Source organism: Malus sylvestris, chromosome 16 (assembly GCF_916048215.2).
Source record: "Malus sylvestris chromosome 16, drMalSylv7.2, whole genome shotgun sequence".
Classification (NCBI taxonomy): Eukaryota; Viridiplantae; Streptophyta; class Magnoliopsida; order Rosales; family Rosaceae; genus Malus; species Malus sylvestris.
Window position 1 is genome coordinate 14,771,078 of NC_062275.1, and position 13,726 is coordinate 14,784,803.

At 37.8% G+C, this 13,726-nt stretch overlaps 2 protein-coding genes and 1 long non-coding RNA gene across 4 annotated transcripts in view; 1 reads left to right on the forward strand and 2 right to left on the reverse strand.

The window, feature by feature from the left end:
• LOC126606837 (endo-1,3;1,4-beta-D-glucanase-like) lies at positions 1-2,428 on the reverse strand. Its single transcript, XM_050274228.1, has 7 exons — positions 2,147-2,428; positions 2,022-2,043; positions 1,654-1,780; positions 1,262-1,352; positions 1,003-1,092; positions 793-893; positions 1-379 (listed from the first exon to the last, which is right to left on the reverse strand). Exons 1-7 carry the CDS (start codon positions 2,292-2,294, stop codon positions 239-241), a joined length of 720 nt encoding a protein of 239 aa, XP_050130185.1. The 5' UTR covers positions 2,295-2,428; the 3' UTR covers positions 1-238.
• LOC126606839 (uncharacterized) overlaps positions 396-13,726 on the forward strand; it is a 25,464-nt gene continuing 12,133 nt past the window's right edge. The window contains exons 1-2 of the long non-coding RNA XR_007617388.1: positions 396-470; positions 12,677-12,730. This is a non-coding gene — a long non-coding RNA (uncharacterized LOC126606839). The remainder of the gene's footprint in view (positions 471-12,676; positions 12,731-13,726) is intronic.
• The window catches only part of LOC126606835 (endo-1,3;1,4-beta-D-glucanase-like), a 2,967-nt gene continuing 1,324 nt past the window's right edge, over positions 12,084-13,726 (reverse strand). Inside the window, exons 4-7 of one of the 2 annotated variants that reach the window (XM_050274226.1) lie at positions 13,518-13,608; positions 13,209-13,298; positions 13,006-13,106; positions 12,084-12,588 (exon numbers count right to left, since the gene is read on the reverse strand). In XM_050274226.1, the coding sequence (XP_050130183.1) occupies positions 12,448-12,588; positions 13,006-13,106; positions 13,209-13,298; positions 13,518-13,608 (423 nt within the window). In that variant the 3' untranslated portion in view covers positions 12,084-12,447. Of the gene's footprint in view, positions 12,589-13,005; positions 13,299-13,517; positions 13,609-13,726 lie in introns of both variants that reach the window. The other variant, XM_050274225.1, reaches the window with a different exon arrangement.

Consider the following 13,726-nt stretch of genomic DNA (forward strand, 5'->3'; position numbering starts at 1 on the left):
TCTCCAACTAGTACTTTATTTATATGACACCAAAATGGTGTTGTGAGTTCTTCCGGGTTACACGGAGGAGGCAGGTCGAAGACCGGCAGTTCAAACTACGAAAGTTTTGCAAACAAATACTAGTACATAAAACTCCGGAGGCATTGTTTAATAAAACTCCAGAGGAATTGTTTTACCACTGGCTACCAATAGAAAGCAGCTGATAAGACAAGGAAAACCGCTACAGTGATGATGCCAGTCACTTGACATGGTTCAAGAACCACTCCAACAAGTCTTGATGAGCCTCCTCGGCAGCTTTACAAGCTGCTTTGTCTTCAACATTGTACCTCACCGTCCACCCATGTGCCACTTTCGGGAATATCTTAACGTGGCTCTTAACCTGTGATTCCACAAAACCAACAATCGTTTCAACAAACTTCAAAAGTTAAGTGCTACAAGCTACCGCAGTGGTGAACCCTAATGTGAAGGGGGTGTTTCTGCTGTTGTCCTATCATTTCTTCAAAAAGAACAAAAATAAAATGTTTTGGAAGTTCATACAAAATGGTGTATGACCCTGATTGGAAACTAAATTAGAAGCTAAGCGTAGCATATAAGCTCTCTGGCACCCTTCCCTTACAAGTCGTTTTTGTAAGGGCAGGTTACCTATAACTGTAAGTCATGCACAATTATATTTCACAATATGATAGACAAAGTTCGCCAGGCATCTCAAGTTGAGGAATGTCCGTGATAAGAATAAACAAACTAACAAAGGCACAAAGTATTGAAGGCTGTTCAGATGAACGATATTCCTACCTCAGGTTTTGCAGTTAAAACCTCTTCAAACTGCTTCACGACTTCAGGCGGACACATCTGATCAATCTCAGCTCCAAGTATAGAAATAGGAACCTTAACCTCTGAAAGTAATAACAGGAATAGATCATGAAGTGAGTGTGCGAGTAATTTTTTGTGCCAATAATGGTGTCTTAAAGAGATATTTCCTGAATATTAATACCGATATCTTACCCTTGAAATCATCCACTGTGACTACTGCAGGATGACAGAGAACAGCAGCTTGAATTAACGGGAGCTTTGCAAGTTCAACCACAACCTTGGCTGAAAACAGCGCAAATAGTTCAATGTCGACCAAACAAGAGTGATAAGTAAAACATCGCCTAACATTATCCAAATGTCTAAATGAGAAACTTTTTTGTTGCTCTATTTCAGTGCAACAAAAATGAAACAGAGCAACAAAGATGTTAACGAGAAAGGAAAGTGAATTCACCTCCCCAACAGAAGCCTGCAGCACCGATTGCAGAAGCACCTTTACTTTTTAAAGCTTCAAGAACTGGCTTTGCAGCCTCAAATCCCTTGTCCTATCAATCCCAAAACAAGATTCAGAAGCTAACAATACTTGAACATATCGAAATTGCAGAAAAATTTTGATAGCACCCCAATGCCAGGGACTCGTAATTTAACCATTGTCACAAAAGGTGGAATCAGCCTAGTAGTGAACAACCGTAAAAGTTTTAACACAACAACAGTCATGGGACTGCCCAGCTGAACCCACTCACATAAGCATCTAAAATTGCATAGTGAGAGTTGTAAAAGTACTTCGATCGTTAAAGAAACAAAACAGATATGCATAAAAGTAGACATAATAGCAAAAGAGCCAACCGGATGATGATCAATTTTCCAAACATCAAATGGTCTATTGGCATCGTCAGGTGCATAAGGGTCTTTGTCAAAGAAGTCGGGGACCACAACGAAGAACCCAGCAGCTGCTACTTTGTCAGCAAGCTTCCTTCACAATGGAAGGCAGGTGGCATTAGTTAAAGGGTACACGATATTATGGAAACAACGACCTATACAGTGATATTCAACACTGTTGTTCTGTGATGAAAATATCTGATATCGGTAACTGTAACTGGCAAGTGAAGTTTTATCCTTATAAAGATTATAGAGACAAACTAAATTGCTCATCCAATTCAGCAAGTGTAACTGATGAGCCCGAGTCAATATCCGAAAGCGAAAAGTCATCATACCTCAATTTTGGAGCTTCAAATCCTGAATGACAAAGCAAACATTCAACATGACAAAGCAGTAATACAAAACACACACTTTCTTCACAGAATTGAACATCACATAAGCTACAATATCAAGACGTTACCATGAATGTCAGAGACGAGGAGAACGGCAAGGTTGGAGTGAGGCGAGCCAGTGACATAGGAGTCGAGACCGCCGAGGTTTTCGACATGGCCGGTGCCGCTGGAGGGGTTCAGGGTCGGAGGGTTTGAGCAGCACTGAGAGCTTGCCATGATCTCTGAATTCACACTCTTTGTTGGTGTTTGATTGAGCTACTACTAATACACTAGTAGTACGGTACTACCCCATAATATTAATATGTCAACCACTTTTTAGGGTTGAATTTATGATTTGTTTTGAAACGACGGGATGAATGCGTAAGCCTGATGCGAAAATCAAAGACTCCAAGACTGGTACTCCAAACCCAGCAAGTGAAAGTACGTTATGTGAGTTGAGCGAACAGTCAACTGACTTGTAGTGTGCAACTGTGCATGTCCATCAGATAGTCATATCTAATAATTGTTCAGATAACTGTATTGGAGGAGATGGTCTTTATAATATTCACAAAATTATCGATATTTTTGTTGAAATATGTAAAAAATCAAATATCGATATGGAAAGAGATGAAATGCAAACTTTACTTTGTATTGACGAGATATACAAAAATCAATAAAAATTGACGATATTTACCAATTTATTACAAAAGTTTTGTTGAAACCCATTGCAGATTTTGAACTTTTACAAAAAAAAATTGAGAATTTTTTATCTAATTTCGACTAACTTTGAATGAATTGATATACGCCCCCGTTGCAACTTTCTATAATTTATGTCGAAGACAACTAATATTTCTATAATTTGCATATCGACATTTCCACCTACATCGGTATTCTAAATACTGATTGGAGAAAAACGCTTAATGTGTGGTTCTGTTCAGATGATTGGATTTGAATAACCAAAAAAGTTTTTTTTTTGGTAATACCATCCACACACTCATTTTCACTTCTTACAAGACTCCTCTTAATTTTTGGTCATTAGATCGAATAAATTGAAGAAGATCAATGACAAAAACTTAACAATAATGTGTGAAAAGTAAAAAAAAAAAAGTGTGAATAACACTCTTTTTCTTTTATGATGCACCACTCAAATTCATCAAACTTATTAGCATGAATTATACCACTCACCAAATGCCAAACCTAAAAGCACCCACTTTTCCAAGCAACAAATTTTACATACAAATAATGGTACCATAAAATAGTAGACATTATTCTTATTCATAGTAAGAGCACTTCCACCCCTAAAAAGCCTCCTGAGCAATAGTGGACATTATTCTTATTAATCCCCCAATTGAACCTGTTCAAATACATCTCCATCCTAAATTGAATAGCCAAGAAATTTGTATTAAAATATTATTAATATTTTTTGATAAATAATAAAAAAATCATTTATTTTAATTTCAGATAGGATTTTAACCAAACTCGTCACTCCATGTGTTTTTATCCGAAAGTACAATTTTTATAGATAGATTTTCGAATAGATTTTTAACCAATTTCGTAGTGCCAAGTGTCATGATTTTGTAAGAATTTTGTGAATAAATTTCCATTAAGATTTTTAACCAATCACATTGTGTCACTTGTCACTATCCGTTTAGAATCTTTGAAAATAGATTTCAATAAAAATTTTAATCAATCATGGCGTGCCACGTGGCAAGCAATGAGATTGTTTGATCTCGACGAGGGTGAAAATGCGTTGTTTGAAATAGAAGAGAAAGAGGATGAAGAACGTAGAAGTGAGAGAGCCTCACATTCCCGTCGTGTCATGCAAGTTGTGGGTGAGATCCCCAAACCCAGGCGTTCCGCAAACCTCAATAGAAAGACGGAACATCGAGGTAAGGACCTTTTAAACAATTATTTTATCCTAAACAATGCATACCCTAATGCGTATTTTAGACGTCGTTTTAGAATGCAATGAAGTTTGTTAACAAAATCATGATTGCTGTTTGCAGCCATGATCTATATTTTGTGTAAAAGAAGAATGCTTTTCATGTTATGAGCCTCATTCCTGGGCAAAAAATTACTATTGCAAAAGAAGGATTTTTATTTTTTTTATTTTATATTTTTATGTATTATTTTAATAATTTTTTATTAACTTAATTAATTTGGACCGTTGGATTATAAAAAAAATTAAAATCCAACAGGTCATACTTTGACACATGGCCAATGGTAACATTTCTGATTTTTTTTTTCATATTTTTTGTTTTTCGTTTTTTTAAGCCAGAAAACCTAGACCGTTGATTGGAAATCAAACGGTCTAGATTGTGCCATGTCATCTAGCTGTTGGGGTTAGATTTCAATTTTTTTTACCATTGAAAATCCAACAACCTAGAAAAATAGCTATTGGAAATCCAATGGCCTAGCATGTGCCAAGTCACCCTTTATCCGAACTCATTAATGCGCTTGTACGCGAGTCTCATGCATTGTAGTGGTGTCGGAGACGCGCGCCAACTCGTGGGTGTTTTCTACGCGCCTGGTGCAAATTTTTTTTTTCTAACATGGTTGACATCAGCCTTATGTCAAATGGCCTAGGAGATGGGCTTGTTGATTTCTGCCTAGGTGAACAATTAGGCTCCCTTGGAGCTTAGTGGATTACAAAGGGCTGGAGGAGCTTTGGGGGTGGGGAGTGGATTTTATCCACTATCTCCTAGGGAATTTTATAGGGTTGGAAGTGCTCTAAATAGAATACAATTGATACGATAAGGTTTAAATTATTTTCTTCTTTCCTTGACAATAAGATGCTTCATAATGATGACGATACCATTCACTTGACATCGTTCAAGAACCGTTCTAACAAATCTTACCTCGTGGCCCACCGACTCCACCCGTGTTCCACTTTCGGGAAAATCTCCACACGTCTTTTAATCTATGATTCCTTATAACCAATAGTCATATTCTAATGGCTTTTTAGCCAAAATGGTCTATGAGATTTACATAACTCCTTATTTTGGTCTATGAGATTTGAAATCAATAGAAGTGGTTCCTGAGTTTGTCTACCATCAATCATTTTGGTCATTCCTTGAAAAAAATTCATTACATAAGGATAAAATGACAAAAATACCTGTAATTTTTGTTAAATGATTTTGGTCCATTGTTTATTAAATTAAGGATATTTTTGTCATTTGGTCCTTATTTAACATAATTTTTCAAGAAATAATCAAAATGATTGATGGTGGACAAACTTATGGACCATTTCTATTGATTTTAAATCTCAGAGACTAAAATAAGGAGTTATGTAAATCTCAAGGACCATTTTGGCTAAAAAGCCATTAGAATATGACTATTGGTTATAAGGAATCGCAGATTAAAAGACGTGTGGAGAATTTCCCGAAAGTGGAACATGGGTTGAGTCGGTGGGCCACGAGGTAAGATTTGTTAGAATGGTTCTTAAATGATGTCAAGTGAATGGTTGATGCAAGAGGATCAAAGCTCAAGTATCCAAGTGGAAAATCATCCTCTAACAAAATCACATCAACAACTTGGGCCAGAACTAAGAACATACTTTGGAAGAAAGAGGCAATTTCTATAAAAGGACAGTGAAGAGATTAAAGAAATGACACTTAACCCAACATACAAAATGACTTCTAAAATCTCTGCAATGTACTTTTCACATATTCCTTTTGTGGTTCAAACATTCCCTTGTATTTACAGCTCTGCTACTTCTTTGTTGTATCGATATCCTGTATTAAATTTTACTTCTCAAAACGCTCCATGTACTCGGCAGAACTTATCCGAATAGGTTGAAACTTTGCCTAATCGCTTGTATTTATCATTTACTTTCAAGTTATTACTTTTCATTCAATTTATTGTCATTTTGGCTAACACTTTACGAGAATTTACAAGCTCTTTACTTTCAACTTTTTACTTATCTTTGCTTCACTTTGCTTTATCTCCTTAATCTTTCACAAAGATTGCAAACTGGCTTGGATCGTTTCTGATTAGTTTGCGGTCATTGTTTTGGCATTCAACAAAAGAAAAATATAAAGTCCTTGTCTTCAAGGCATGGAAAAGAACCTAATATGAATTTAACCCCTCCATTAAACAATCTTTTCTAAGAGGCTCAGTTTACTTGCGGATCAACAAATGACCTATAAACATCTAAACTAATTAAACAACCTGTTGGACTTGACTAGTAATGGCACGCTTGACAATAACTAACTTTGCAAGAAAACCTAAGAGCCTATTCAAGGTTTTGTCAAGACACCTTCAATTAACTCAGTGTTTACCACCCGCGGGAAGAGTGTGGGGATCTTGCACCCCAACAAGAGTGTTTCCATGAAGGATATTTCCTATCCAACAGGGTCTTCTCCGGATCCTTTTGGTGAGGATCTGTGAATTGTGTCTGTTCATCGTATATCGTGCAGTCAGTTTTTGTTAAGTACTGTTTATGTTTATGTTTATTTTTAAATAAAAAGATTTAAAATGATTTTTGACCGCACTATATACAATGAATGGACACAATTTACGGATTCTCGGGATCCTCACAAAGAGGATCCGACAAGGATCCAGACTTATTTCCTACCTCATATTTTGCAGTTAAAGCGTCCTCAAATTGTTGTACAACTTCAGGTGGGGACATATTTGTTAGCATGCATCAATTTATTGAAAACCAAGTGACAGCTCAACAAGTTAATTAGTGTAAACATGAGTAGTTAGGTGATTACCGATAATAGTGATTAGTAATTTGTGTATATAAATAAATATGTTTTCCAGTTTTAAATTTTCAAACTCCACTCTTTACCGCACACATTTCTTGCGGTTCCACCACCATTCGTTTACAGTTGCTCATCCCTATTTTCTCTTTTGTATTTCCCCTCTGTTCCAAACCAAAATGTGAAAACTATTATCATGTATGGGAAACAAAATTATCAAGTTTATAAAACTCTCTTTTTTGGTGGGGGGCACACCCATAGGGCATCTGCAACTAGTACTATACTTACATGACGCCCAAATGGTGTTGGGGGTTCCTACGGGTTACATGGAGGAGACTGGTCGAGAACCTTCAGTTCAAACTATTGCGTGAGTCAATCTATAGGAAAAGGGAATGTAAATATTAGAGTCATTTTTTTAGGAAGGTAATATTAGTGTCCTTTATTGTTTCCTTATGTAATAAGGATTGTATGTACTTATATTCAACATTATGGAATACATGGAAATTAAGCCGTAAAATTCTATTTGGCATCGAAAACTTGATGCCGTAACCTTAACCGGAAAACAATTTATGTACCGTGCCGCTACTACAAGGGTTGTGCTTGTTGCCTTGTCGTGGGTCTTGTGTCCCTGCCATGTTTCTTTTTTTTGCTATTCGCAGGAAATTGTTGTGTTGTTGTGTGTGTCGTGAATCAAGATGGCTAGTGTCGTAGAAAACTTACGGTTGAAGTTGGAGGGGGTCTACGTACAATCACCGACAATTCAGTTGTGAACCCTGTTGTGATACATATTGATGCTTCAAACGTACCGAATACCGTAAAACTCAATGGATCAAATTACCCTCTTTGGTCCAAAATATTAGAGATGCATATCATTGGGCGTGGTTAGAAAGGGTTTGTGATAGGGAATATTAAGGAGCCTAAGCAAGAAAGTGTTGAGTATGAAGCTTGGGAAATTGGGAATGCAATTGTGAAATGGTGGTTGATTAATTCCATGGATCCTACCATTATGAGTTTTTTCATCCATCTTCGTACTGCTAAAGAAGTGTGGGAAGAAGTTGCTTGGACATATTATGATGGTTCTGATATCTCTCAAATTTATGAGTTGAAGGTAAAATCATTTCGACTCTATCAGGAAGGGAGTTCTATTGGTGTGTACTATGCTGATCTCAAGGTAGTATGGCAAGAACTGGATCAAAGAAGACCGATTAAGATGGAGTGTGCTCTTGATTTGAAGGCGATCTAGGGGAGATCCAATTGGACCGAGTGTATGCCTTCTTGGCGGGACTTGATGATGTATTTGATAAGGTACGTAGTGATATTTTGAGAACTCAACCCCTACCATCTGTCGATGAGGTGTTTTCTGTGATTAGGTGTGAAGCCCAACATCATGCTACCATGATGGGAGGAAGTGGTGTCGACAGCGACAGTAGCCATGGTGCCTCGGCCATTCCCTGCTGGCCGGCCATATACATCACCTTTTTCGACAACTTCTCGTCCTTTAACTCGAGAAAATAAAGATGATTTAAAATGTACTTTTTGCGGTCAAACCCGTCATACTGAGGATAACTGTTTTAAAAAACATGGAGTCCCTGAGTGGTTTTTGGAACTGAAGAAAAAGTTACATGCCAAGGAGCGTGCTGCTAATGGAACAAGTGGAAGCCATGCATCTGTTGCCATTGCCGGACCTAGTGTTAAGGAAGCCGTGCCTACCCATGGAGATCTGAGTCAACGTTTGTTGACTAGGACCACTCCTAGTGAATCACCGTCCAATGCAGGTAGTATGAGGCGTGTTTTCTTAGCATCTGACATGGAACATCATACAGGTTGGATTCTAGACTCTGGTGCAACAGACCATATGACCTTTGACAAAACTTTGTTTACTTGTATGACAATGACTCCTCGGAAGTGTGTAGCAACGGAGAACGACACCACTGCACCGGTTATGGGGGCCAACATTGTGGACCTCACACCGGTCTTCTCCCTTCATCACTGCTTGCTTGTTCCATCGTTATCTCATAATTTGTTATCTATTCCTCAAGTTACTGAGCAATTAGATTATGTTGTACTTATGTATCCACTTATTTATTTACTTCACGATATTCAGACCAAGGAGATCATTGGGCGTGTCACTAAGAAAGAGGGGTTGTATTATGTGGATGACATTATTCCTAGCAGAGCTAATGCAGTTCAAGCATCCCATACCAATAATTTACAAGAATTTTGGTTATTGTATCGTTTGTTAGGACATACTTCGTTTGGTTATTTAAGGCGTATATTGCCTAGTTTATTTCATGAAATAAAATAATCAGATTTACATTGTGAAGTATGTATTCTTGCAAAGAGTCATCGTGCTTTGTTTTCTCCTAGTATGAATAAAAGATTTTTTTTCCATTTGATCTTGTGCACTCTAATGTTTGGGGTCCCTCCCTTGTTACTACGCTTTCTGGTTTTAAATGGTTTGTTACCTTTGTTGATGATTGCACCTGTATGACTTGGATATATGTGATGAAGAATAAAAGTGATGTTAGTATGTTGTTCCGGTTTTTCTCTCATATGGTTACAACACAATATTCCTCTGTTATTAAAGATCTCTGCTCTGATAATGGAGGTGACTATATAGGTGTCGAGTTATCTGGCTTTCTTCAGGATCAAGGAATTCTTCATGAAACTACTTGTCTACATACTCCGCACCAAAATGGGTTTGCTGCGAGAAAGAATCGTCATATTTTGGAAACTGCTAGTACCTTCCTTATTGGTGCATCCGTCCCTAAATGTTTTTGGCATGAAGCCGTTACTTATGCCGTGTATGTGATTAACTGTATACCATCTCGGGTTGTGGACTTCCATACACCTCTCTAAGTCTTGACTGAACATGTTCCCATAGTATCTACCAATACCTTAACTCCTCGTGTGTTTAGATGTGTTGCATATGTTCATATCCACAAGATTCATCGTAGCAAATTGGATCCGTGTGCCCTTTGATGTGTATTTGTTGGGTTTGCCTCTCAACAAAAAGTGTACTAGTGTTATCATCTTGAAACTCGCCATATGTGTGTGGCCATGGATGTTACTTTTTCTGAATCTGAGCACTTTTATTCTTCTACCCCGTCATCTTCAAATCACCATGGGGAGAACACTAGTGGTGATCAGAATGATCTTGGATGGTTAGAGATACCATAAATTATGATATGTAGTTCAGGGGGAGCATGTGTTGACGATAATGAAAATAAAGGGAATCGACAAGAAGCTGTCAAGATAATGAACCAGCCACTTCAGCCGCTGTCTGCCAAGGCAGGTGCAGCACTTCAGTGAGAGTTTGCCAAGACAGGTACAGAAGATCAGCGAAAGTCTGTCGAGACAGGTACAACAGATTGGTAAAGTCCTGCCGATCTAAGTCCAACCGCCTAGCAACTAGTTGCTGCCGAACTAAGTGCAGTAGGGGAAATAGTGTTATCTGCCGAACCTCCATTACCCTCTCTCTCTAGCTCATTGCTCAATGTGTTTTCTTTGAATATCCTTAAGGTAAGTACAACGGATGATCATGTAACTAATCCAAATAATATTGTAAGTACATATAAGTTGCCGCTAAGGTAAAATCGTGGTGTTCCGCATGATAGGTTTTTTCTCGAAGGAAAAGTGAAGTATCCAGTAGCAAATTATGTGTCATGCAAGAACCTTGCACTGGAACGTCAAGCATGGGTGAATAATGTGGAAGCAGTTCAAGTACCAACCCGAGTTAAGAAGGCATTGAAGGATCCGAAATGGGCTGCTGCAATGGATAAAGAAATGATGGCACTACATGAGAATGATACATGGGAAGTAATGGAACTACCGAATGGGAAAAGGCCGGTCGGATGTAGATGGGTTCTTACAATTAAATACAAGGCCAACATATCAATAGACAGGTATAAACCAAGGTTAGTGGCAAAAGGTTATACTCAAACGTATGGTGTTGATTACCAGGAAACATTTTCTTCAATAGCAAAGATGAATACAATACGAGTTCTTATTTCACTAGCTGCAAATTTGAATTGGCAACTGAAACAATTTGATGTTAAAAATACTTTTCTTCATGGGCATTTGGAAGAAGAAGTGTATATGGATTTTCCTCCGGGTATAATGCTGAAGGGAAAACCAGAGTATGTAGGTTGCAAAAGTCGCTTTATGGACTTAAGCAATCACCTCATGCATGGTTTGGTAGATTTACTCAAGTTATCAGAATGAATGGATATTATCAGAGTCACTCCAACCATACGTTGTTTGTAAAACGGAGAAGCGGTAAAGTGACAGCCTTAATTATTTATGTGGATGACATGATAAAAACAAGTGATAATTCGAAAGAGATGATGAAGCTGGAAGCAAGTCTTGTCGCCGAGTTCGAGATGAAGAATTTGGGAGACAAAATATTTTCTTGGAGTAGAAGTGGCTAGTTCATCTTGAGGTATTTTCTTGTCTCAACGTAAATATGTTATGGATTTATTAAAGAAGACAGGCATGCTGAGATGTAAACCGGTGGACACTCCTATTGTAGAGAAGCATTATTTAGGGATTTATCTAGATCAAGTACCGGTAGCCAAAGGCAGATATCAGAGACTGGTAGGGAGACTAATTTATTTGTCCCACACTCGTCCGGATATTACTTATGCAGTAAGTGTGGTGAGTCAATTTATGCACTCGTCGAGTGTGGAGCATATGGCGGCAGTTATGAGGATTCTTGCGTATTTAAATTCTGCTCCTGGAAAGGGAATTTTGTATAAGCCTCATGGACACATGAGGATTGAGGGATTTACTGATGTTGATTGGGTAGGTGATGTGACTGATAGGTGTTCTACGTCTGGATATTTTACATTCGTTGGAGGAAATTTGGTTACTTGGCAGAGCAAGAAATAGAGGGTGGTGTCTCGATCTTCTGCCGAGGCCGAATACAGGGGCATGGCACATGGTGTGTGCGAGATTCTTTGGCTACAGAAGTTACTTTGGAGTCTCGGATTTAAACAAGAAGAGGCAATGAAATTGTATTGTGACAAGTTGACAAGAGAGATAGCACAGAATCCAGTACAACATGATATTACTAAGTATGTTGAGGTTGATTGACATTTCATTAAAGAAAAGCTTGAGAAGAAGACTGTTTCAATATTGTTTGTGAACTCTGAAGAACAACTTGCAGATGTTCTTACTCATGCCGTGTGTAGTAGAGCTTTTGATGACTCACCTATCAAGTTGGGCATATGTGATATCTATGCACCAACTTGAGGGGGAGTATTGCGTGAGTGAATGTATAGGAAAAAGGAATGTAAATATTGTGTAAATATTAGTCATGTTTTAGGAAGGTAATATTAGTGTCCTTTATTGTTTCCTTATGTAATAAGAATTGTATGTACTTGTATTCAGAATTATGGAATACATGAAAATTAAGCTGTAAAATTCTATTACAAAACTTGACAAACAAATAACAACAACAACAACAAAGCCTTTTTCCACTAAGTGGGGTCGGCTATATGAATCCTAGAACGCCATTGCGCTCGGTTTTGTATCATGTCCTCCGTTAGATCTAAGTACTCCAAAAGCAATATTTATCCATTACAAACAAATACGAACATAAAACTCCAGAGGCATTATTTATCCATTACTAATAGATGGCAGCTGATAAGGAAAACCACTTCAACAAATCTTGATGAGGCCACTCACTTGACATGGTTCAAGAACCACTTCAACAAATCTTGATGAGCCTCCTCGGCAGATTTACAAGCTGCTTCGTCTTTAACACTGTACCTCACCGTCCACCCATGTGACACTTTCGGGAATATTTTCACATGGCTCTTAACCTGTGATTCCACAAAACCAACAATCGTTTCAACAAATTTCAAAAGTTTACCACTACAAGCTACCATAGTGGTGAATCCTAACGTGAAGGAGGGTGTTTTTCGTGTTGTCCTATCATTTCTTCAAAAAGAAGAATATGAAAATGTTTTCAAAGTTTGTACAAAACGGTATATGACCCTGATTGGAAATTAAAATAGAATATCTTAACGTAGCATATAAGCTCACTGGCCCCCTTCCCTTACAAGTCGTTTTTGTAAGGGCAAGTTACCTATAACTATAAGCCATGCATAATTATATTTCATAATATGATAGAAAAAGTTCACCATGCATCCCAAGTTGAGGAATGTCCTTGATTAGAATAAACAAACTAACAAAGCCACAAAAGTATTGAAGACAGTTCGGATGAAGGAGATTCCTACCTCAGGTTTTGCAGTTAAAACCTCTTCAAACTGTTTCACGACTTCAGGCGGAGACATCCGATCAATCTCAGCTCCAAGTATAGAAATAGGAACCTTAACCTCTGAAAGTAAGTCCAGGAATAGGTCATAAAGTGAGTGTGAGACTAATTTTTTGTTCCAATAATGGTGTATATATTTCCTGAATATTAGTACAGGTATCTTACCCTTGATATCATCCACAGTGACTAATGACGGATGACACAGAACAGCAGCTTGAATTGAAGCGTGCTTTGAAAGTTCAACCACAACCTTGGCTGAAAACAGTGCAAATAGTTCAATGTCAACCGAAACAATATTCTCCAATTGGTTGAACTACTGAAACAAGAGTGATAAGTAAAACATTGCCTAAACATTATCCAAATGTCTAAACGAGAAACGTTTTTGTTACACTAAAAAAGCAACAAATTAAATTTATATAAGGACAAATGAAATAGAGCAACTAAGATGTTAACGAGAAATGAACGTGAACTCACCTCCCCAACAGAAGCCTGCAGCACCGATTGCAGAAACACCTTTACTTTTTAAAGCTTCAAGAACTGGCTTTGCATCCTCAAATCCCTTGTCCTATCAATCCCAAAACAAGATTCAGAAGCTAACAATACTTGAACATACATATCCAAATTGCAGAAAAACTTCTATAACACCCCAATGCCAGGGACTCGTAATTTAACCATTGTCACAA